This window comes from Athene noctua, chromosome 26, assembly GCF_965140245.1.
Source record: "Athene noctua chromosome 26, bAthNoc1.hap1.1, whole genome shotgun sequence".
NCBI classification, from domain to species: domain Eukaryota; kingdom Metazoa; phylum Chordata; class Aves; order Strigiformes; family Strigidae; genus Athene; species Athene noctua.
Genome location: NC_134062.1, coordinates 7,721,437 through 7,742,557, shown reverse-complemented (window position 1 = coordinate 7,742,557; position 21,121 = coordinate 7,721,437). Strand labels below are relative to the sequence as shown.

Below are 21,121 nucleotides of genomic sequence, written 5' to 3'. Positions count from 1 at the left end.
CCTGTTCCATTGCAATTCCCACTGCGTCATGGTGCCTGTTGCATCACGGTGCCTGTTGCATTGCAGTGCCCATTGTATTTTGGTTCCTGTTGAATTGCAATTCCCGTTGCACTGTGATTCCCGCTGCATCATGGTGCCCGTTGCATCGCAGCTTGCCCTACCACATGCCGGATCCCAGCCTGGGAAGAGCTGGGATCTGGTGCAGAGGGCTTGGAAGCGGACTCATCGCAGGAGATGCTTCCTCCAGCTCTGGTGCTGCCTGTCCTGCAGGCATGAGGTCTCCTCTTCCCACCCTGCTCCTACTGACACGGTAACGAACTCCTGCAATGAATTGTTAGAAGCTATGGAATGGGATCTAACCCCTGTGCTTAATTATCAGCATCATTAGAGGGCTGCTTGCTTGGGCAACGATTTATGCTACAGCGAGACACCAACTCCCACGAGGACGGGGGCTGGGGGCTCTGCAGGTGTAAATAAGAGAGGAGGAACTGTCTGTTGACACTAATTTTAAGGGTTGTCCCCGTGGAGATCTCCGTTGGGTGTCTTCCAGAGCTGGGACTGCGGTGGTGACCACAGCATCCTCCTGGTCCCCAGCCCCACCCATGGACTGAAAACCCACCTGTGGAGTGAAAACATCTTTTCAGATCTGTTTTAAACTCTGGAGCAACCATATTTACGTCTCCAAGCGTGGATTTTTATAGCTTGTGTCATCCCTCTGCTTCAAACCAACTTCCAAGGTGGGTGCCAGGCTGCAGGATGTGGGAAGGCCAAGCCCGGCCCCCGCAAGACCTTCCCCATGCCTGTTTTCGGGGCATTTCGGCTGACAGTGATTCTCAGGTTGAATCCCACTAATTAAAACTCTCTACATCTTACATCTCTAAATCCGATGTATTCTGTTGCTTATTTTCTTGTATAAGGTGATGGTCCTGTGGCTTTAGTCTTGAGTGTTTCAGAACTGATTTGGGCTGTGAGTCTTGTTCTCAAGAGCTTTTCCTATCAGGGTTTTTAAAAAAGTAATGGATTTTATTTAATTTTTTTCCCCTTTTGGTGGTTTTCTCTGGGCATAGTGTGTTGGCTGTATAAGGAGTAGGGCCGTGGTCCTCCCCCTGCAGAGGTTGGCATCCTGTCTTTGCCCACATCTCTGTGGGGACCCCAGGCCAGGGCTGATGAGCCCTGTACAGCACTGTTGGGGAACTTGCATGAGCAGATTTAATTTTGCAGCGAGAAAAGGAAATGATTTGACTGTTTCACGCTGTTGTTTGCAACTTCTGGTTCTCTTTTTCTGATATTTCTATTTCCTCGTGCGCTTGGACACCGGCGGCTTCTCCCTCCTCTGGCTGCGATCCCCGTGTTTATTGAATTTTTTCTAGGAAAACCCTGCGTCTTCTCGGGAGGGAAAAGAGAGGAAAAAAAAAAAAAAAAAGCCCAGTTCTTGCTAATCTCTTGCATTTCCAGCTGGTGACCCCTTGCATGTGACTGGGGTTGGGCTGGAAAGTTTCCTTGGAGGAAGGAGAAAGGGATTTGGCCTGTGAGGAACGGCAAGACCAGAGAAGGAGCCACCCTCCATCCTGGTTTTGCTTCGGACTGGCAGATGCTTGGAGTGGTTTCGGGCTGGCGCGGGCTGCGGCTTCTCTCCAGGATGTGTTTTGCCGTCTGCTGGAGGCCGGCGAGCTGCAGCGCCGGCATCGCCGCTGGCCGCTGCTCCCGGCTGGCCCGGCTCCGCCGTGCTCGGCGCGGGATGGCCACGGCCGAGCTGCCGGGAAGGTGGGTGGGAGCGACGGAGGTGGGAAGGATGCGAGCGAGCGCTGGCGATTTTGGGTGAGCGGGATTTGATGGGTGCTGGCAGTCGGGGTCGGATTCTGCACATCCCCCGTGGATAAACGGCTCTGGCACGAGGAGAGGCGGGTGCGGGTTTGCCAGCGTCGCTTTGGCAGGATGCTTGGGACTTCTTGAGCGCACAGGCTGCCATGCAGGTGGTTTATATCACTTATGGGCAAGTTATATATATAATATCGATGTGGGTGTTAACGTGCGGTTGGGTAGTTTTAGTTTTAGGTGCGTATTTACGTGTTGGCCACGCGGAAGGGCACAGCGGAGCTGAGTGGGGGTGGGGGGGGCATTGGCATGCATGTGCCACCATGGCACTTGCGCTGCTGGGGTGTTCTGCTGCTGGGCCCTGTCCCACGGGCTCGGGGGATGGCTGGAGGGAGCTGGGGGGCTCCCCAGCAGGGCACCACTCTGTCTAAGATAGGGTGGCATCCTCCATCAGCTCTTCAGTGCCATCCCCAAGGATGCTGGGATGCTCCTGGGATCCCAAGGACCGGTGTGCGATGCAGTGAGGGATGCTTGGAGGTGGGGTACAGCAGTCCCCCGGGATAGATGGTGCAGGGGTGCGGTGTAACATGAGCAAGGCTATTCTAAACAACGCAGCACAAGAGGAGTCTCCTCCAGACACCGTGCCTGTAAAATTATATCAACAACCTACGGAGAGATTTCTCCCCTTCTTTGGAGCTGTTTGGGTTTTTCTTATTGCAAATGAGCATCAACCTAAGTCACAAGGCTGTGTCCGGGTAGGACTGCATGGGGAGCTGGCGTCCTTTCCTTCGTTGTTTGCAGATTTTAAAATATATATGCAGAAGCTTGGATATTTATTTATTTATTTTTTTAAATCCTGGGTCTGTGAAGGAGGCTTTAACCTGAGCTCACAACGTTGGAATTCCCCACTGCGCCTGGGAGAGGCTCCTCGCCTCCGATCGCTTCCAGATGCCGTTCTTGCTTCAGCTCTTCCCCCTTGCAAAATGTCTCCCCCAGCTCCCCGGCAGCCTCGCAGAAGTTTTCCCGGCTGTATTTGACATCCCGATATCCGGCCGGGCTGAGTCAGCCAAGCCTCAGGGTTTTTTTAACCAGAGCGTGATGCCAGCGGCGAGAGGTTGCGACTCGCCCTGTGGCCTTGCACAAACCGGAGCCCCCGGGTTGCATCCTGTGTCAGGTTTTGAGCCGCTTGCGACATTTCCATCAGGTGGTTTTTTAATTTCCTTTAAAAAAAATGATATATACAAGCCAGGCTGGGGTTTGGGACCTGGGATCCCCGCCGCATCCCCTGCCTGTGCTGCCAACTGGGCTGAGTTTCCCTGAGCCCCAAAACGGGGGGAAAACTGAGGCAGAAAAGTGCTGAGCGAGAGTTGAGGATGCTTTAAGGCTGCAAACCTGCTGCTCTGGGGCTTTGCTGATGCTGTGTGCACGCTGCCAGCCAAGCGTCCTCACGGCAGAAAATAAAACATCCCTGTCTGGGTGTTAAAACTCCATCCTGGCAGCTCCGTGGCCACTGGACTCGTCCAACCCTCCTGGTGTGGGATTTTTACGGCATGAGGATGGATCCGGACCCGCCCAGGTTGGGGATGGAGGAGAGCATGGGGACATTGTGGGGAAAAACAGGGTGGAAAGTGAGAAATAAGGGAAGAATGCAGAGAGAAGAGAAGCAGGTGGACTGGAGGGATGAGGGACCAGGGTGTGGGATGTGGGGCTGGTGTCAGAAATGAGAGGGAGTGAAGGGCTTTAGGGGTTAAACGCGATGCTGCCTTCCCGCAGCAGGGTAGAGCAGGGAACAAGGGTGTTAAAGCAGAGAAAGAGGCATCAGGAACCATGCCAAGGGTTAGGAAGTCCTTGGGCCTATCCCTGTATGATAACCAGTGCTGCTTCAAAACAAAAAATAGAAATTAAAAAAAAAAAAAAAAAGATCACAAAGAACTGTCTGTTCATGCACATACGGGCTCAACAGGTTTCCCTCCCAGGCGGGGTCTGGGTAAGGAGCTCTGGTATTTGGGGTGGGGAGAGCCAAGGGTGGCCAAGAGCCTGGCTTTCCAAGAGCCCGGCTCTCAAAGCATGCTATTTACGCAACAAAAAAAAAAGTGATACGCTCTCAAAAATATTACCGCGGGCTCTTTTTCTGCTGCCTTTTTGTTATCGTGGGGTGAAGGTGGCCCCTGCAGCTTTTGGTGCCGGCTGGTACTGGCAGGGCGGGGAGGTACAGGCAGCTCCAGATGAAGGGCTGGAGGAGCTGGGGGGGCTTTTGCAATAAAAATAGGGGTGAACACAAGGGTTTGGTGCCCTGGCACCGTGTAAGGGTAAGGGGAGGATAAACCCAAATTCGCCTTCAGCATCCTTGAGCATCCTTATAGTCCTTCAGCATCTGCTAAGGAGCTGGGGCTTCCCAGGCCCTTTTGCTACCTAATTAACAAAATCGCTGCTTAATTCTGACTGCATTTACAAGTTAAATTGACAGATTATATGTATTATGCAAACGCATATTTAAATCTTATTTATTTGCCTGGCTCGCCTAAATGCGTGGGGTGTCTGTAAATCAGCGGCTTTAAGCCTGGGGATGCTCTTCTCTTGGAAGCACAGAGTTTTGCTAAGAAATAAACCCAAAATAGGCTTTTTTTTTCATTTGATGGGTGATTCTCAACAGCCCAGCTTGGAAACAGTGGCGATTTCTCATGTGTATTTTTCCTTTTATTTTTTTGGGGGTGCGTGTGTGTGTGTGTTTACCGTGGGAGGCTCATCCTTAAATAGCGGTCGTTTATTTTTAGGTCGGTCGCTGCTTCAGATAATCCAGCTTGGCTGGGCAGCTTTGCTTTTCTTCCTATTCTCGAGGATTTAATAGAAATAGGTTTATGAAATTTTTATTTTTAATAAAATAATTTAATAAATGTAATAAATGATTCATACGATTTTTAAAAAGCTGGGAGTGGGGGCCGGGGTTTCTACTGGTGGTGGCTCTTCTGTGCTCTCCTGGCCAGGGAGCATCTGCTGGGATGGTGGAGTCAGGATCAGCAGGGAAACCTCTACCGAAAAATCTCATCCCACATTGGAATTACACCTTCGGCTTGGCCAAAGGATGGTCGGGAAGCGGCTGGATTATCTCCTGCTAAATACCTGCTGAATGAATAAGCTCCTGGTCCTGGGGCAGTAGCAATTGGGGTGACGTGAGGGATGTGCCGGGCTTGGAAACACCTCGCTCATGCCAAGTAGAGGCATTTTCTCTGGAGGAGGAGCAGGAGAATGAGCTCACCTGCATTTTATTCCCCTCCCAGCCCGGCTTTTGCTCTCTCCCCCCTTGAGAGGTAATTTTAATTGAGAGAGACTGGCGCCTGCGATGGAGTGCCAACGGACGGCTGGACGGACGGCTGCCTCGCTTCAGGTCTGCCTGGTGAAAGGAGGAGAAGTGCTGTCTCTGTCTCCCCCTCCTCTTCTTTAACAGCTGCCTGGGGGTCTGGTCCTCGAAGGAGAGGATGATGGAAGGGAGGGATTTGGTGGCTCATCCCTGCCCCACACGTGTCCCGTTCTCTTATGCAAGTCCCCAAAATGCCCATGCCCCCCCCCTCCCTGGGGATGCTCCTGCACCAGGGCTGAACCCCTCAAAGGACTGATCCCGGCTGGCTTTAATCTTTACTAGGGGAAGGGATGGGTTTAGATTTCTTCCACCTGAAGCCTGGAAGGAGAGTGGCAGGGAGTCAGCGCAAGGTGACTTTTTCCCCCCTTAAATATGGAAATTGTTATTTAAATGCAGCCTGATAGGCAGGGAGGGAAACCGAGGCTGGGACCGTGGGGAGGAAAAAGAGCAAAATTCAGCTTGTTTAGGGGTTTTTGAGGGCTTTGGGGTATGGGATGTTTATTTCTTGGCAGGATCAGCTGCCAGATGGGTTGAGCCATCCGTGATGAGTGGTGGAGGCGGATGCCTGAACTGTGGTGGGTTTTTTCTGGACCTTGGGCTGGATGGTGGGGGACAGCTCAGGAGGCTGGAAAACAATCCTGGGGAGACCCACAGCAATCCTGCTCCTGGCTCTCCCGGTCGAGCTGGACAGACCAGCTCTGGGCAAGACCTTGGATCCTCCTCCCCGGCGGGCCGATGTGCTTTAAGGGATCGTAGTGTCCTGCTGATTCAGGGCTGCAGCATCCTCCCAGAAGGGTGCTGCGGGGAAGGAGACATCCCCTTCCCCACCCCCGGGGCAGCTCTGAGCATCCTCATCATCTACACAGGCGGGGGCTGATGCTGGGCTACGAAGTGCTTGAGCACGAGCTCCCTGGGGGGAGTTTAACTTCGTCAGAGGATCCCGTAATTCATGGCTCTAAATAAAAAGGCTTCTTGTTGGCAGCAACGTTGGATGCTCCAGTGGGCTCGGGGCTGCTGGCAAGATCCTGCTGCAGGAAGGTGGATTTTTTTGGGCAGTTGCAAAGCGGCCCCAAGTGCATCTGGTTTGGCTGTTGATTGCCCCAAGCCCTCTGGTTTAATCGGTCCCCTCAGGAAACGGTGGAGGTGGAAGAAAGCAGAATTGCTTTGGCTGGACGGGGAAGGTGTGGCACTGGGATGGAGCCATCCCTTGTCATCCCAGGGCATCTGCAGAAATCCTGGTCCCTGGGGAGAAGTGCCCAGCCTCGATGATAAGAGAAACCATCTTGGAGGTGCTTGGTGGTTTCCTTCTCTATCCCTTGCACGGGGACGTACCCTCTTCGTTAACATTCACGGGGCATTAAGAGCGAAGTGTGCTTTGGGGAAGGCTTGGAGCAGCTTGGTGGCCCCCAGCATCTCTCAGCTTTGCTTTTCCTAGCCGGAGGAGATGGAAAGAGGTAAGGAAACCTCCTGCCCTTCAAAGTTTCTTCTTGGAAGCTTCTTCTTTAGGATTGACCCAGCGCTGAGGGATTTGATGGAGCTGAGAATGGTCAGTGTGAGGTTCATGGTTGGACTGGAGGATCTTCAAGGTCTTTTCCATCTGAGATGATTCTCTGATTCTCTGCCAGGATTTGAGCACTAGCTGTGGAGAGACCCTTGCTGGGCGACCCTTCCCCATCTGCATTGCCCTTCCTTGCACCGAACTGGCCTGAGATTGTTCCTTGCATGTTTTTTGGGGGGAGAGACACGACTCCCACTATCCCCCATCCTTCCCACCAGCACAGGGGGTAAGAGCCAAGCTGGGTCCTGACTGCTGACTGAGATAGCAGCAGGTTCACTTCACCCCACCTTGCTGCTCATTAGCTGGAGTAATTAAGCTGGATGTGGAGCAGTTATTCCTGCAGAGAAGCTTTTCTTTGAGAAGCAGCATGGCAGAAGGGTTTCTGTGTGCGGCAGCTTCTCAGCAGGGTTTTTCCTTCCCCAAATTGCAAGGATATTGCAGCACCAGGTGAGGATGCGTAATTTTTGAAAGTTTTGGGGGAAGTGATGCTGGAGATGTGGGATTAATGAGCATCTTCCATGCGGGAAGGCAGGATAGCTGTGGATCATCCCAGAGTGAGCAGGGCTGCATCCCCTTTCGCTGGGAAAGGGCATCACCTGCTTCCTAAAAATCGAGTGAGTCATGGAAGGGGATTTCAGTGGGAAAGACCAAGAGATGTTGGGGAAACCTGCGGCGAGGTCTGGGCTCTGAACCACCACACCTCCTCCTTAAAAGCGGCTGGAAGCCCAGTGGCGGGTGCTGCTGGTGCCGGAGGAGGTGAGTGGCTTTGCAGAGAGCGCAGACATCCTCTGCGACATGTGATGGCTTGTCAGGGCCCTTCTGTCGGTCCCCTGGGGCTGGTTCCTTATCCGTGCTCGGAGCTGCCCTGGGTGGGGATCAGTGAGGGATCCAGTGCATCCTCCGAAGGCAGATGGCTGCTACTCCAAGCGTCCCTCGTGCACTGCTGCTGTGCATTGCTGTAGCCCTAAGGATGTTCTTCCTTTTCCCTTTGCTAGGGGAAGAGAGGATGGCCTCGTAGATCCTGCCGAGCTCCTGCCTGCTCTGCCTGGACCAAGAGGACGGACCGTAAGTAGCCATGACCTCCTCCCTCCTCCCTTTTCACCACCTTGATGGCAACTGGCTTCAGCCTCTCCTGCTGCTGGGGATTCTGGAAAAGGTCTTTGCCGAGATGAGCATCCTCCTCCCAGCGTGGCTGATGGGGTTAACAGAACATCAAGGCCATGTCGGGGGTGCAAAGTGATGAAGTGAGTTCGCCTTCCGGGTATTTTCCTCTGCGGCTGTTAAAGTAGGCCAAAAGATCAGGGGAGATGGCATGAGCATGTTGGTTTAGGGACAGGGGGGTAAATCCATCCAGTTGCTTTATCCCGGAGGCTTTGGGGCTAGAGGACTTGGGTGAGGTTACCGTTTGTTGGTGCAAAACAGGAGGAAGTGATGGTGAAACCACAGGGCTGCCAGGGTGGGGGAGGGTTAAGGTGGCACTTGGAGGCTTGCAGAGGGGACGGTGGTTGAGCCGGTGGCTTTTGAGCCCCCAAAAGGGGACCCCTGTAGTCAGAAGCCACTGGAGACGGCAGCTGCCTGTGGGATAACTCGGCCCTGGGACTTGAGATCCCTTAATTTTCCATCCCTTTCCCTCCGGAGAGCTGGGGTTGATTCTGGGAACTGCTTGAGTCTGGGTTGGAGATGGGCTGCAGCATCTCTGTGGTCTGTTTCTTTTACCTCCTTGGGCTGTTCACACCCCTGCTATAAGGGAGTGGGTGCTCCCTGTGGATGCTTTGCCTGCTGCTCCCAGGGGAGCAGGCAGCAGGGAAAGGCTGCCTTCACCCCCAGCTTGCTGCTTTCCCCTTTCTGCTGCTTTTGGGGGGGGGGGGGGTAGACTGCAGCATGTTGCCAAAACTGCTCTCGTTGTTGCCGCCTGCATCCTTGGGCGGTCTCCAAGGATGCAGATGCCAGTGAGTAAACATGGCAATGAGGTGACCGTGGCGACAAACAGGGACTGGCTGGGGCAGGTAGGAGGAAGAGGGTGGCTGGAGCAACGCTGGAGGTTGGGGGATGAAATCCCACGGGTATAAAATCGTCACCGGTAGGTGCCCACCCTCGTCATGTTAGCGTGGGGTTGTCCCCTCATGGATGGCTCAGCTCTTGTTTGGCGGCTTGGCTATAACCTCCAGGCTGGCACATCTGACAAGGAAAGGTCTTTATTTTATTTTTTTTTAAACAGGAAAAGAGTGATTAAACCCATAGAATGTAAATAATAATGTATAACCTATAATAATGTAGCCTAACCCACCAAGGAGGAGCCCTTTAGCTCCTTTGATGGCACCCCAGAGGCATGGGATGCTCAGGTATACCTATGCAGCCAGCATTTCAGGGCTGTAGGAAAATATTTTGGTCCCATCCCTGTGTTTTTCCTGCTACAAGGATTAAAAAAAATAGGGGGAGAGGAGAGGATGGTGGCAGTGCTGGCCTGAGTCAGGTTTCAGCTCCTGAGCACGTTAAAACCGCCAGCGTCGTGGAAGGGCAGGAGCAGCCTGGATTTATTCTGGGGACCTGCCGCCGTGGAAACAGTCATCCTACCTGAGTTTATTTGCTGTTACCATCTCCAAAATTGCACCCTCATCACGGGTAAATGTTTTGTTAAGGCTTACATGCCAACGAGGTTGGTTTTTTTCCCTATCATAAATCTTTGGCCGGGTTGTTGTATGCCTGGGATACCATGGGCTCAGGAAACAGCGCTGCCTCTCCTACTGTGCCTCGCCACACTCCCTGTAGATTAGGGAGTGTTTTGATTGTCTAGAGCTTAATGATGGTGTTGATAGGGTCGAGTGTTTATGGGTAAGAATCAGGGGGAAGGCCAACAAGACGGATGTTGTGGTGGGAGTCTTGTTATAGACCACCCAACCAGGGTGAAGAGGCAGATGAAATCGTCTGTAAGCAGCTGGGGGAAGTCTCATGATTGCTAGCCCTTGTTCTCACGGGGGACTTCAACTTAGCAGATGTCTGCTGGAAATACAATACAGCAGAGAGGAAACAGTCTAGGAGGTTCCTGGAGTGTGTGGAAGAGGATTTGGCAAGAGGGAGCCAACTAGGGAAGGCAGCTGGACCTGTTGTTTGTGAGCAGAGGAGCACTTGTGGGTGATGTGATGGTTGGAGTCTGTCTTGGGCCCAGTGATCACACAATGATGGAGTTTTTGATTCTCGGACAAGAAAGAAGGGGGGGCAGGAATGACCTCTGGACTTCTGGAGGGCAGACTTTGGCCTGTTTAGGGGCCTGGTTGACAGAGGCCCTTGGAAGTCAGTCTTGAAGGGCGGAGGAGTCCAGTAAGGCTGGACATTCTTCAGGAAGGGAAGCTTCAAAGTGCAGAAACAGGCTGTCCCTGTGTGCCAAAAGATAAGCCGGTAGGGAATAAGACTGACCTGGCTGAGCAGAGCTTTGGCTGGAACTCAGGAAAAAAAGAATTTATCACCTTTGGAAGAAGGAGCAGGCAACTCAGGAAGACTACAAGGATGTTGTGAGGTTATGCAAGGAGAAAATTAGAAGGACCCAAGCTCAAATAGAACTTAATCTGGCTACTGCTGTAAAAGACAATAAAAAAAAAGTTTCTGTAAATACATTAGCAGCAAAAGGAGGGCTAAGGAGAATCTCTACCCTTTATTGGATACAGGGGGAATCATAGTGACAAAGGATGAGGAAAAGGCTGAGGTACTTTATGCCTTCATTGCCTCAGTCTTTAATAGTAAGACCAGTTGGTCTCGGGGTACCCACCCCCCTGAGCCGGAAGGCAGGGACAGGGAGTGGAATGAAGGCCTCTTAATCCCAGGGGAAATGGTTAGTGACCTGCTACACCACTTAGACACACACAGGTCTATGGGGCTGGATGGGATCCACCCAAGGTTGCTGAGGGAGCTGACGGCGGTGCTCGCCGAGCCACTTCCAGTCGTTTATCAGCCATCGTGGCTAAGCAGGGAGGTCCCGCTTGACTGGACGTTGGCAAATGTGACGCCCATCTAAAAGAGGGAGGATCCGGGGAACTACGGGCCTGTCAGCCTGACCTTGGTGCTGGGGAAGGTTCCGGAGCAGATCATCTTGAGTCTCATCACATGGCGAGTACAGGACAACCAGGAGATCAGGCCCAGTCAGCATGGGTTTATGAAAGGCAGGTCCTGCCTGACAAACCTGATCTCCGTTTATGATTAGGTGACCCCCTCAGTGGATGAGGGAAAGGCTGTGGATGTTGTCTACCTAGACTTTAGCGAAGCCTTTGACACCGCTTCTCACAGTATTTTCCTGGAGAAACTGCCTGCTCGTAGCTTGGAGGAGCGTACTCTTCGTGAGGTAAAAAACGGGCTGGATGGCCGGGCCCAAAGAGTTGTGGTGAAGGGAGTTAAATCCAGTTGGTGGCCAGTCACGAGTGGTGTCCCCAGGGCTCAGTACTGGGGCCGGTTCTGTTTAATATTTAATATTTATTAATCAACAGTCTAGATGAGGGGATCGAGGCACCCTCAGTAAGTTTGCAGACCAGGTTGACGAGAGCATTGATCTTCTGGAGGGTAGAAAGGCTCTGCAGAGGGATCTGGACCGGCTGGATTGATGGGCTGAGGCCAACTGTATGAGGTTCAGCAAGGCTGAGGGCCGGGTCCTGCGCTTGGGTCACAACAACGCCACACAATGCTACAGGCTTGGGGAAGAGCGGCTGAAAAATGCCTGGTGAAAAGGACCTGGGGGTGTTGGTTGACAGCCAGCACAATATGAGCCAGCAGTGTGCCCGGGTGGCCAAGAAGGCCAATGGCATCCTGGCTTGCGTGGCCAGCAGGGACAGGGAAGGGATCTGAGCCCTGGGCTCGGCACTGGTGAGGCCGCCCCTCGATGAGTGGGTTCAGTTTTGGGCAAAACCTCACCGCAAAAAGGCCATTGAATGACTCGAGCGTGGCCAGAGAAGGGCAACGGAGCTGGGGCAGGGTCTGGAGCACAGGTCTGCTGGGGAGTGGCTGGGGGAACTGGGGGGGTTCAGTCTGGAGCAGAGGAGGCTGAGGGGAGACCTCCTGGCCCTCTGCAACTCCCTGCCAGGAGGGGGCAGAGAGGGGGGATGAGTCTCTTGGGCCAAGGAACCAGCACCAGGCCCAGAGGGAATGGCCTCAAGCTGCCCAGGGCAGGGTTAGATTAGATATCAGGAAAAATTTCTTCACCAGAAGGGTTATCAAGCCTTGGAACAGGCTGCCCAGGGAAGGGGTTGAGTCACCATCCCAGGAGGTATTTAAAAGCCGTGTAGACGTGGCACTTAGGGACCTGGTTTAGTGGTGGACTTGTCAGTGTTGGGTTAACGGTTGGACTCAATGATCTTATAGGTCTTCTCTAACCTAAACGAATCTATGGTTCTATGATTAAGAGGCAATTAAGATTCCTTTAAAGTGACTCGCAGAGCTTTTAAAATAGGGTAAATGTGGGTATCGGCAGCATGGGCTGGCTCTCTGCGCCCTCGATGGGGCGATGGCTGCTGTTGAACAGGATTGATTTTTGTGGTGCTGTGTGAGCTTGCGACAGCAACAGTTTGCAATCCTGCAAGGTTTTTTCCCCTGCTGTGGGTCTCGATTTCCTTCCCAGCTTGGAAAAAAAAAAAAAAAATCCCTGAGCACCTGGAGCTCACAGCAGCCAGGGCGAGGAAGCTTTGGGGTGCCAGGCTGAGGATTTGGCTACCTTTGATGCTCTGCCAAACCCAGGCAGTGCCTCAAGTTGGCAGGATCCTTTCCCTGGAGGACTGCCCCCGGCTGCCTCCCAGATCGTGTTCAGGCTCCAGCACGCTATGGTTTTGCCGAGGCAGGATGCGGCCGAGCCGGCGTGGGGGGTAAAGTGGCATCTGCCAGCCTCCTCCGGCGATCCCAGCCCTCCCGCGTGGAGAAAACCTGTGGGATGGGGGCTTGGAAGATCCCAGGATTGTAAACTGCTTCCTTGGGGGTCAATCTTGGTTGTGGACCTCAAAATGGAGCACAGGATCTGTCCTGCTGGGCCCTGCGAGGCTCTGGGCCTTGAAGGCTCAGAAGAGACGGTCTGGCTGGGGTCGAAGGGGTCTGTGCTGTCCCGGCTGTCTCCTCTGTCTCCCTTTGGCTCCCACTGCTGGGAGTGAATCCCTAAGGATCGCCAGCATGTCCTTTCCTTGGGCATGATCCCTTCAAATCCAGTTCTGCTCCAGTTAAAAATAAACACATGTTTTTCTGGGGTGAGCTGTCAGAGATGCTCATTCTCACCTGGGGAGGCTGGACCCCCACGGACACGTGGGATGGGGATGGTGGGAGCATGGGAGAGGTGTCCTTGCCTCATGTCACACTTCGTTTTCCAGATCCACGGGTTACCATGGAAACATAAAAGTACCAAGAGCTTTTGCTGTGTGGCCTGCTGGTCTGCGGATGCTTTGCTGGGATGGCGGTGGGTGGCTGGGATCACTGTCCACCCATGCTGGGATGGGGTGGGGGGATTTATAAACACCTCCCACTTTTGTGCTTGCTCCATGGCTTTAAACACCTTTTTTTTTTTTTTTTTTTTTTCCCCAAACGTGGGCTGGGAGCAGCTTGGCCGGTGCCTACTGCTGCTTTATGGATTCACAGGACTTAAATTTGGAGGTGCTGGATCTGGCCAGAGCTTGGCCATGGAGGGGAGATGGGGGTGGATGGAGATGTAGGGACGTGCTCCTCTGAGGTCACCCACGCAGGGCTGGTCCCCGTGGTTGTTGCTGGCATCTCCCGGGGGCTTTCCTGGGTGGGACATGGCAAAACTGGGAGCTGAAATCCCGCTCCAGCTCTGAGGGAGATGGGGGAAGTTGTTGAGGAGCTTCACCATGAGATGCCTTTGCAGCATCCCAGGGATGGGGCTTTCTCATAGCACCAGGCTGGGGAGGGGGAGACCTGGCTGTGAAGACGGGGCGGTGGTGGGGCTTTTAAGTCATTTATGCAGTGATAATATTCAGCCCGGGGGTGCTTTGGAGGTGTGTCGCTCAGACATCAAAGAGAGGGGCTTTCTTGGTTGCTTCTTCCAAGCGTGGGGAGCCGAATCCACCCGGGACTTTCCCCCCAGCTCCGGGGCTTGGCGGGGGAGATGATGCCCTGGACTGAACCCATGGGACTGGTGGTCGAGGCACATCTGCATCCCTTCTGCCCCTCTGCTCCGCTCTGTGAGACCCCCCTGCAGGGCTGGGTCCAGCTCTGGGGCACCAACAGCAGAAGGACACGGACCTGCTCGAGCGGGGCCAGAGGAAGCCACAAGGATGCTGGGGGGGCTGGAGCCCCCCTGTGAGGACAGGCTGGGGGAGTTGGGGGGTTCAGCTGGAGAAGAGAAGGCTCCGGGGAGACCTTAGAGCGGCCCCCAGGGCTGAAAGGGGCTGCGGGAAAGGGGGGAGGGACTCTGGATCAGGGGGTGTGGGGATAGGACAAGGGGTGACGGTTTTAAACTGACAGAGGGGAGATTCAGATGAGATCTAAGGAAGAAATTCTTCCCTGGGAGGCCCTGGCACAGGCTGCCCAGAGCAGCTGTGGCTGCCCCCTCCCTGGCAGGGTTCAAGGCCAGGTTGGACGGGGCTTTGGGCAACCTGGGCTGGTGGAAGGTGTCCCTGCCCGGGGCAGGGGGGTGGGACTGAGTGACCTTTAAGGTCCCTTCCAACCCGAACCAGTCTGTGATTTGATGATCTCTTCCACGAGAGGAGTGAGTGATGAATGTCACCCCTGTGGCTGGAGATGCTGTGGTGGGGGGCACCGGGGGGATGCTGTGCTGGGGGGTGCCACATTGAGGTACCAGCAGATGCAGCGGGGGACCAGGGATGCTGCACGATCTGAGGATGCTGCAGGGACCCTTTAGCATCGCTCCCTCCACTAGCTCTGCATCCCCCGGAGTGGCTCGGAACACTCAGATCTTCCCGCTTTAAGCACCCGCTCTGGTTTGGGCTGCAGATCTGGTAGCACAAGGGCTGGGGGGAGCTTGAATTTATTCCAAAATCACCTCTGCCTTGGCTTGGGCACGGGGCAGCCTGGGTGTGCTCTGTTTTGCTCCACATTCCCTGAACGCTTCACTAAACAGCATTTGTTTTCCTCAGGGATTATTAACTCTGTTTGTTTTAGGTAAGTTTTGCATCAGGCCCAGCTTGCGCATACAAGCCTGGGAAAGATCATAAAGCCTTAAAAAAAAAAAAAAAGTATTTAGAAAAAAGTTGGTATGTAAAAGCAAACACCAGAGGTGAGAGCGGATTTTCCCAGTGTCTTAAGCTAGCGGGAGGGGTGAAGCCGCTCGGTGGGAAGCTCTGCTGGGTGATTTGGCACCGAAGGAGAGAACTGGGGGCGGAATCTGATGCTAAATTCGAGTCCCAGTGCCCAGCAGCACCCCAGCCCTGGGCGAATGGGGGTGCTCAGCCCCCCAAGGGGCATCGCCAGCCTCCGGCTGCGGTGGCAGATTTCCACTCGGGGACTTTTATGCCCGATTTTGCTCAGAACCCCGCCTCCAGCCCCAAGAAAACACAAGCTGCTTTTTACTTCCCACAATTTTATTTTTTTCAAGCAAATGTTACATTTAAAGGGGCAAGATCCCCCCAGCTCCTCGTCCCTGCTTGCTCTGACCCTTGAAGATGCAATTCTGGGTTGAATCTTCCCTTTCCTTCCCAAGCCAGAAGGGAGTCCTAGAGCCAGAAATACTAATGCAGGATGAGAGCCAGGGTGTAAATTGGGGGGTGGGGGGGCTTGTGCTTCCCCTTCCTGGGGTCCCCAGATGATGGTGGGGCCAAACCCAGGCACAGGTCACTGGGAAGGGATTAATACCTGTGTTTTATGGAAGAAAAGTGGTTCACGAGGAGACAGGCCCTTTCCCAGGGTATCACCTTCCCTGTCCCTGTCCCTCTGCTTTGCTGTCAAATGGACACAATTTTCTTTGCTTCATATACCATGCAGTTGCCTGCAGCAGTTTAATTGTTCTTAATTCCCTTTTTAATTAATTGCCCTTCCTGCCCTTTTAATTTCAGGAGCTGGTGATGAGGCAGGGAAGAGCCTGGCTCTCATGGGACCATCTTTGGTCCCATTTCTCCTTATTTTTGAGATTTTTTTCCTCTTCAACCCACAAAAAGCCAGGTTCATTAACAGCACTTTGTTAGGTAGGGTGGAGTGCTGAGATGCACCCCGTCTCCTCCTCCCCAACAGCATGACTAATCACTTCCGATCAGGATTTCCGTTGCCCAGCCCAGACGTGCACCTTTCCTCTTGGCTGGGCATTTAACATCTCCTTGACCCTTTCCTCTTCCAAACTGTGGCCAGTCCGGAGCAGGGAGCAGCTTGGTTGTGGGGTGGCAAAGCCAAGCCCAGCTCTTGAGCCAGGCTTAGAGTAGGATTCATCCTCAGGGAGCAGTTTATCAGGGAGCAGAGTCTCCCATGTACCCCAAAATTTCTCCTGCCCGGTAAGTTAATTTTCCATCCTTGCCGTGTTGTGGTGGGCTGGGGTTGAGCTGGTCCCCGGGGTGACTCTGACCACGGCTCTTTGCTGCCTTATTCCAGGAGCGAGAGGTTTCGGAGGAAGAAAAAAGTCGCCCCGCTTCCGTGGTCGGTGTTTGCGCGCGCATTAAGCTTGTGGCATCCCCCTTTCCCCGGGCCGGGATGGTTGAATCGAAGGTGTTGGAGGTTCCCCAAGTACGTGATGCTTTTTGCTTTGATCCCACTCGGCTGCTCCTCTCCTTTCTGCCTGGCTCGGTGGTGGTGGCAGCACGTTTGGCTTCGGACCTGCGGTGGCCGGTGCCAGTTGGATGCTTGAGCCAGGGCTGGGTTTAAAAATCTCCTCCCAAGTCATTGCCACGGGCATCGATTTGGGCGCTTTGGGCTTTTGTGGTTGAAACCCCGCTGGGGGCTTATTTTTTTTCCTCTTGAATTAATTTGTTTCCTTTTGAATTTCGGCGTTTAACCTGCGCGGCTGAGGATCCTCGGGAACTGCGTCTGCTTGCCTGGCTTTTATAAACTGTAAAAATCAAACCTTTGGTGGCTGCGGGGCAGTGAAACGTGAATGTAGATCGAAATAAATCCCTTGGGGAACCCCCGCACCTGCTCATCCAGAGGTGGGATGATGCCTCTTGGGCAGGGTTTTGGGGATAGCTCCGATGGGTTTTAACCTCATCCCGACACCTTTCCCTCTTTTCCTGCTGCAGGTGACCAGCGGCAGCCGCGATGAGAGCTCCGGCCCTCGTCTGATGCCTCTCCTGCTGATAAAAATGATCAACAAGTCTCGTGAGTCCCCACGGTGGGGGGGTCCTGTCTCCCTCTTTCCAAGCAGGGATGGGGATCCTGGAAACTTGGCTTTGGGGGTAGGATATGGCTTCAGTTGGGTGATGGAGTATTGGGGCATCATGGGCCAAGTTGCAATGGGGAGGGTGATTTCTGGGGTCCTTGATCCTTTGGAATCGGGCACCTGGTAGCCCTCGGGCTTTGTGGTAGAAAAATGGGGTGGAGGCAGGTGGAATGCGGGATGTTTGTGCAGCCTTTGATGCGAGGCAGATGGGAGGAAACGGCACAGCGGCTTTTGGACCCGGGACAAAACCAACTTGGCTCCATCTTGGAGCTGCTCCTCCTGGGGTGGTGGGGTGCGACACACTGTGCCAACCAGGACCCTGATGCTCCCTGGGGAGGTGGCTTTGCTGGGGACAGCTCTGCCATCCTGGATCCCCAGGAGCCTGCAGGTCCCTGGTATCCAAACTCTGGGTACTGGCTTGATAGTGTTTTTCTTTTTCCCTGCTCTCTGGGCACACAGGAGGGAAGATACTCGGGGTGCTGGCGCTGTTTCTGGTGATGGTTTGGTACTCGATCTACCGGGAAGACAGGTACATACAGCTGTGAGTGGCTTTTATTAAAATTTAAAGGACCTCCTGCCCTGTCCTTTGCTCTCAGGAGGTGGCATCCTCCCGCCCGTCCTTCGCAGGGAGCATCGTCCCGCTGGATCCGGGGGGACCGGGGAGGTGCCGCTGCCGGGGGGGGGGGGGGCATGATACACGGTTCCCCCTCGGTGTGTGTTGGCGGTTGGGCTCTGCGGGGGTTTTTGGCAAATGCCAGGGTTTGTCTGAGCCCGGGAGGAAGGGAAAACTCCGTTCTCTTCCCAGTCCTGCCAATGCTGATGGAAACAAGGAAAGTGGAGAGAGCGTGAGGTCTGTGAGCAAGGCAAGAGAGACCTCTTCTGATGTGAGGCTGCAAGCCCAGCAAATACCCAGAGCAGAGCTTTAAATCTGGCCAGCAACATCCCCAGAGCCCCCTTCGCTGGGAAGGGGATGCAAAGGAGCAGGCATCACTTTTTTTTTTTTTTTTTTTTTAACCTCTTTCCTTACAGCTTTTATTTCCCCGTGCAAGAAAATAAGACGACGTGTCCCCTTGGGGAGGTGGAAAAGAAAGCGGCACAGCTCATCGGGAAGTGAGTAGCGGGGTTGGGAGCAAGGAGAGGTGGGGGGGACACATGCAAAGCCAGGACAACCCCCCCGTGCCGTGCCGTCCCCCCATCCCGTTCTCACCGGCCCTTTGCTCCTCGGCAGCTACACGAGGGACCACCCGCTCTTCTTGCAGCTGAAGGACTATTTTTGGGTGAAGACGCCGTCGCTCTACGAGCTGCCCTATGGCACGAAAGGAAGCGGTAAGCCTCGGCGGTGCTCGCTGTGGGGTTCCGTCCATCCATCTGTCCGTCCTGCTGCCGCTCCCCAGGAGTTTCAGCTTCCCTCTTATTAAAAACATCTGCATTGATTTTGGATTTTTTTTAGAGGGGGAACACTATTTTCTTTTTTTTCTCCTCCCTAGCAAGTTGTTTGCTTGATTTTTAGACTTTGCGGCACAGATCTACTTGCCCTGGGTGCGTGTGGTCCCTCTAGAATGGTTTAGGGTGGGCCAGGCTTTACTAAGCCCCAGCCAAGGATTATTTGCCCAGATCTTGGGGGAGCTGGGATTAATGGCTGGAGGAGATCTGGCAGGGATGGGGCAGCACCCAGGATGTTGTAGCAGGCAGGAGCTGCCTTGCTCACCTTCTCGCCCTCGCTTTGCAGAAGATGTCCTCCTGCGCTTGCTGTCGATCACCCACTACTCACTGCCCGAGAGCATCCAGAGGTAATGCCGGGGTGGGTTTGGGGGCTTTTCTGTCTTTCTCTTCATCGTTGCTCTCTTGGGAGGGGGAAATTTGTACCTTGTGGGCCCCAGATTTGACCAAATGAACCTCTGCAACCCAGGAATGGTGGATGGAGATTTGTAGAGTGGACAACGCAGCGTTAAACCACCCCCTCCCGCCTCCCTGGAGGGGGTTAAAACCACCTTGGTTTAGAGTGGAGGGTTAAAACCACCTTGATTTAGAGCAGATCTGGTTGAGACGGGGCTTTTCTCCTGTAGCCTGAAGTGCCGGAGGTGCGCAGTGGTGGGCAACGGCCACAGGCTCCGCAACAGCTCCATGGGGGAGACCATCGACACCTATGACGTTGTGATCAGGTACAGCCCTGGGGCTGTCCCCTTCACCCCCCTCCCTGGTGCCACCTGCAGATGGAGTTGACAGGGGTGATGTCCCCATCTCCACTCCCCAACCCCTTCCAAGGTTGAACAACGCCCCAGTCCATGGTTATGAGCAGGACGTGGGCTCTAAGACGACCATGCGCCTCTTCTACCCGGAGTCGGCCCACTTCAACCCCAAGACCGAGAACAACCCCGACACGTTGCTGGTGCTGGTGCCCTTCAAGCCCATGGACTTCCAGTGGATGGAGGCCATCCTCAACGACAAGAAGAGGGTAAGAGTTGGGGGGAACCGGGTCTGGGGTCCAACCCTCATCCTCCCCCACCCTTGGGGCTTCTTACTGGGGCACCATCAGACACCTCTGTCCTCTTGCAGGTTCGGAAAGGGTTTTGGAAACAGCCCCCGTTGATCTGGGACGCCAACCCGGAGTGCGTGCGCATCCTCAACCCTTACTACATGGAAGTAACTGCTGCTAAACTGCTCAACCTCCCCATGAAGCAACCACGGAAGGTCAAACAGGTAAAGGGGGGTGGATGACCACCCCCTGAGGGGTGATGTCCTCCCCCATGGCCGTCCCCGTGCAGTTCACTTTAGGTCACGGCTCCTTTGTAAGTCTTCTCCTCCCCCCTCTCCCTCCAGAAGCCCACCACAGGGTTGTTGGCCATCACCTTGGCACTGCACTTCTGTGACCTGGTGCACATCGCGGGCTTTGGCTACCCTGACTCGGCCAACAAGAAGCAAACCATCCACTACTACGAACAGATCACGCTCAAGTCCATGGCAGTAAGGATCTACCTCCACTCTTTGTCTGTGTTCTCCCCCATTTTTACCCCCAGGATGGGGGATCTTGGAACACTGCTCCAAGACACCAGTTTTGGGCCCCTCACTACAAAATAGAATGATTCCCGTGTGTCCAGAGAAGGGCAACGGAGCTGGGGCAGGGTCTGGAGCACAGGTCTGCTGGGGAGCGGCTGGGGGAACTGGGGGGGTTCAGTCTGGAGAAGAGGAGGCTGAGGGGAGACCTCCTGGCCCTCTGCAACTCCCTGCCAGGAGGGGGCAGAGAGGGGGGATGAGTCTCTGGAGCCAAGGCCCCAGCGCCAGGCCCCGAGGGAATGGCCTCAAGCTGCCCAGGGCAGGGTCAGGCTGGCTCTGAGGAAGGATTTCTGTGCAGAAGGGGCTGTTGGGCGTTGGAATGGGCTGCCCAGGGCAGGGGGGGAGTCCCCGGGATCCCTGGAGGGGTTGAAGAGTCGGGCTGAGCCAGCGCTGAGGGATCTGGGGGAGTTGGGAATGGTCAGGGTGAGGGTCATGGTTGGGCTGGAGGAGCTGCAAGGGCTTTTCCAATCCAGATGATTCTGTGGGGGGCTCTCCCCACGGGCACCCCTCGCCCCCCTTCCATGGTGGGTGTTGAGTTTGGACGGTCATTGCCCAACTTCCCCTTGTAGCCCAATGTCTTTGTAGTCAGGGTGGAGTTGGGTCTGGTTTATGTGTGAGCAGAGGGGCTCAGGGCTTGGGCAGGGTGACCTCCCTCTTTTTGGGGGGCTTCCTGGCTTCAGCTGAAGGTCAAGGTCAACTCAACACTAGTGGGGTGGACAAGGCCGGGACAGGGCCAGAAGGAAAAGGCTCTGGTGTCACCCCCTGCTCCCCGTCTCCTGCAGGCATCAGAGCACAATGTCTCGCACGAGGCGGTGGCCATCAAGCGGATGCTGGAGCTGGGTCTCGTCAAGAACCTCACCTACTTCTGAGGCCACCGGGGCTGCGCAGGGACGGCGTCGTCCCCCTGCCCCACGCAGACAGGGGGGGACACTCCGCACCGGCATGCCCGGAGCTGGCCGAGAGCAGAGCATCCTTGTCACCGCTGGCCCCTGGCCCTGGGACTCTCGGGAGGGAGCGGGGCCGGGGTTTGGGGGTGGCC

The 21,121-nt window shown here is 54.6% G+C and overlaps 2 protein-coding genes across 3 annotated transcripts in view; one reads left to right on the top strand and one right to left on the bottom strand.

Moving 5' to 3' along the window:
* The first annotated feature begins 1,649 nt into the window (after positions 1 to 1,649).
* On the top strand, positions 1,650 to 21,089 carry ST3GAL4 (ST3 beta-galactoside alpha-2,3-sialyltransferase 4). 2 transcript variants are annotated; one of them, XM_074927253.1, is made up of 13 exons: positions 1,650 to 1,764; positions 7,727 to 7,796; positions 16,248 to 16,379; positions 16,889 to 16,967; positions 17,488 to 17,557; positions 18,058 to 18,138; positions 18,257 to 18,354; positions 18,758 to 18,818; positions 19,095 to 19,190; positions 19,294 to 19,483; positions 19,585 to 19,728; positions 19,849 to 19,992; positions 20,865 to 21,089. In XM_074927253.1, the coding sequence occupies exons 1-13, from the start codon at positions 1,739 to 1,741 to the stop codon at positions 20,949 to 20,951; spliced, it is 1,278 nt and encodes a 425-aa protein (XP_074783354.1). In that variant the 5' UTR covers positions 1,650 to 1,738; the 3' UTR covers positions 20,952 to 21,089. The 2 variants fall into 2 exon arrangements, with proteins under 2 accessions (XP_074783354.1, XP_074783353.1); XM_074927252.1 differs by having other exon boundaries at positions 17,488 to 17,569.
* Positions 18,879 to 21,121, bottom strand: part of KIRREL3 (kirre like nephrin family adhesion molecule 3) — a 356,544-nt gene continuing 354,301 nt past the window's right edge. The window contains exon 18 of the transcript XR_012635205.1: positions 18,879 to 18,926. The gene's annotated coding sequence lies outside the window, so the exon portion shown is untranslated. The remainder of the gene's footprint in view (positions 18,927 to 21,121) is intronic.

Bases quoted from the DNA above. Each gene is read 5' to 3' on its own strand.
- ST3GAL4 (XM_074927252.1), top strand. From the start codon at position 1,739: ATGGCCACGGCCGAGCTGCCGGGAAG. The intron at 18,819-19,094 runs GTAATGCCGGGG...TTTCTCCTGTAG, and splicing joins CTGCCCGAGAGCATCCAGAG to CCTGAAGTGCCGGAGGTGCG. The intron at 19,729-19,848 runs GTAAAGGGGGGT...CTCTCCCTCCAG, and splicing joins AACCACGGAAGGTCAAACAG to AAGCCCACCACAGGGTTGTT.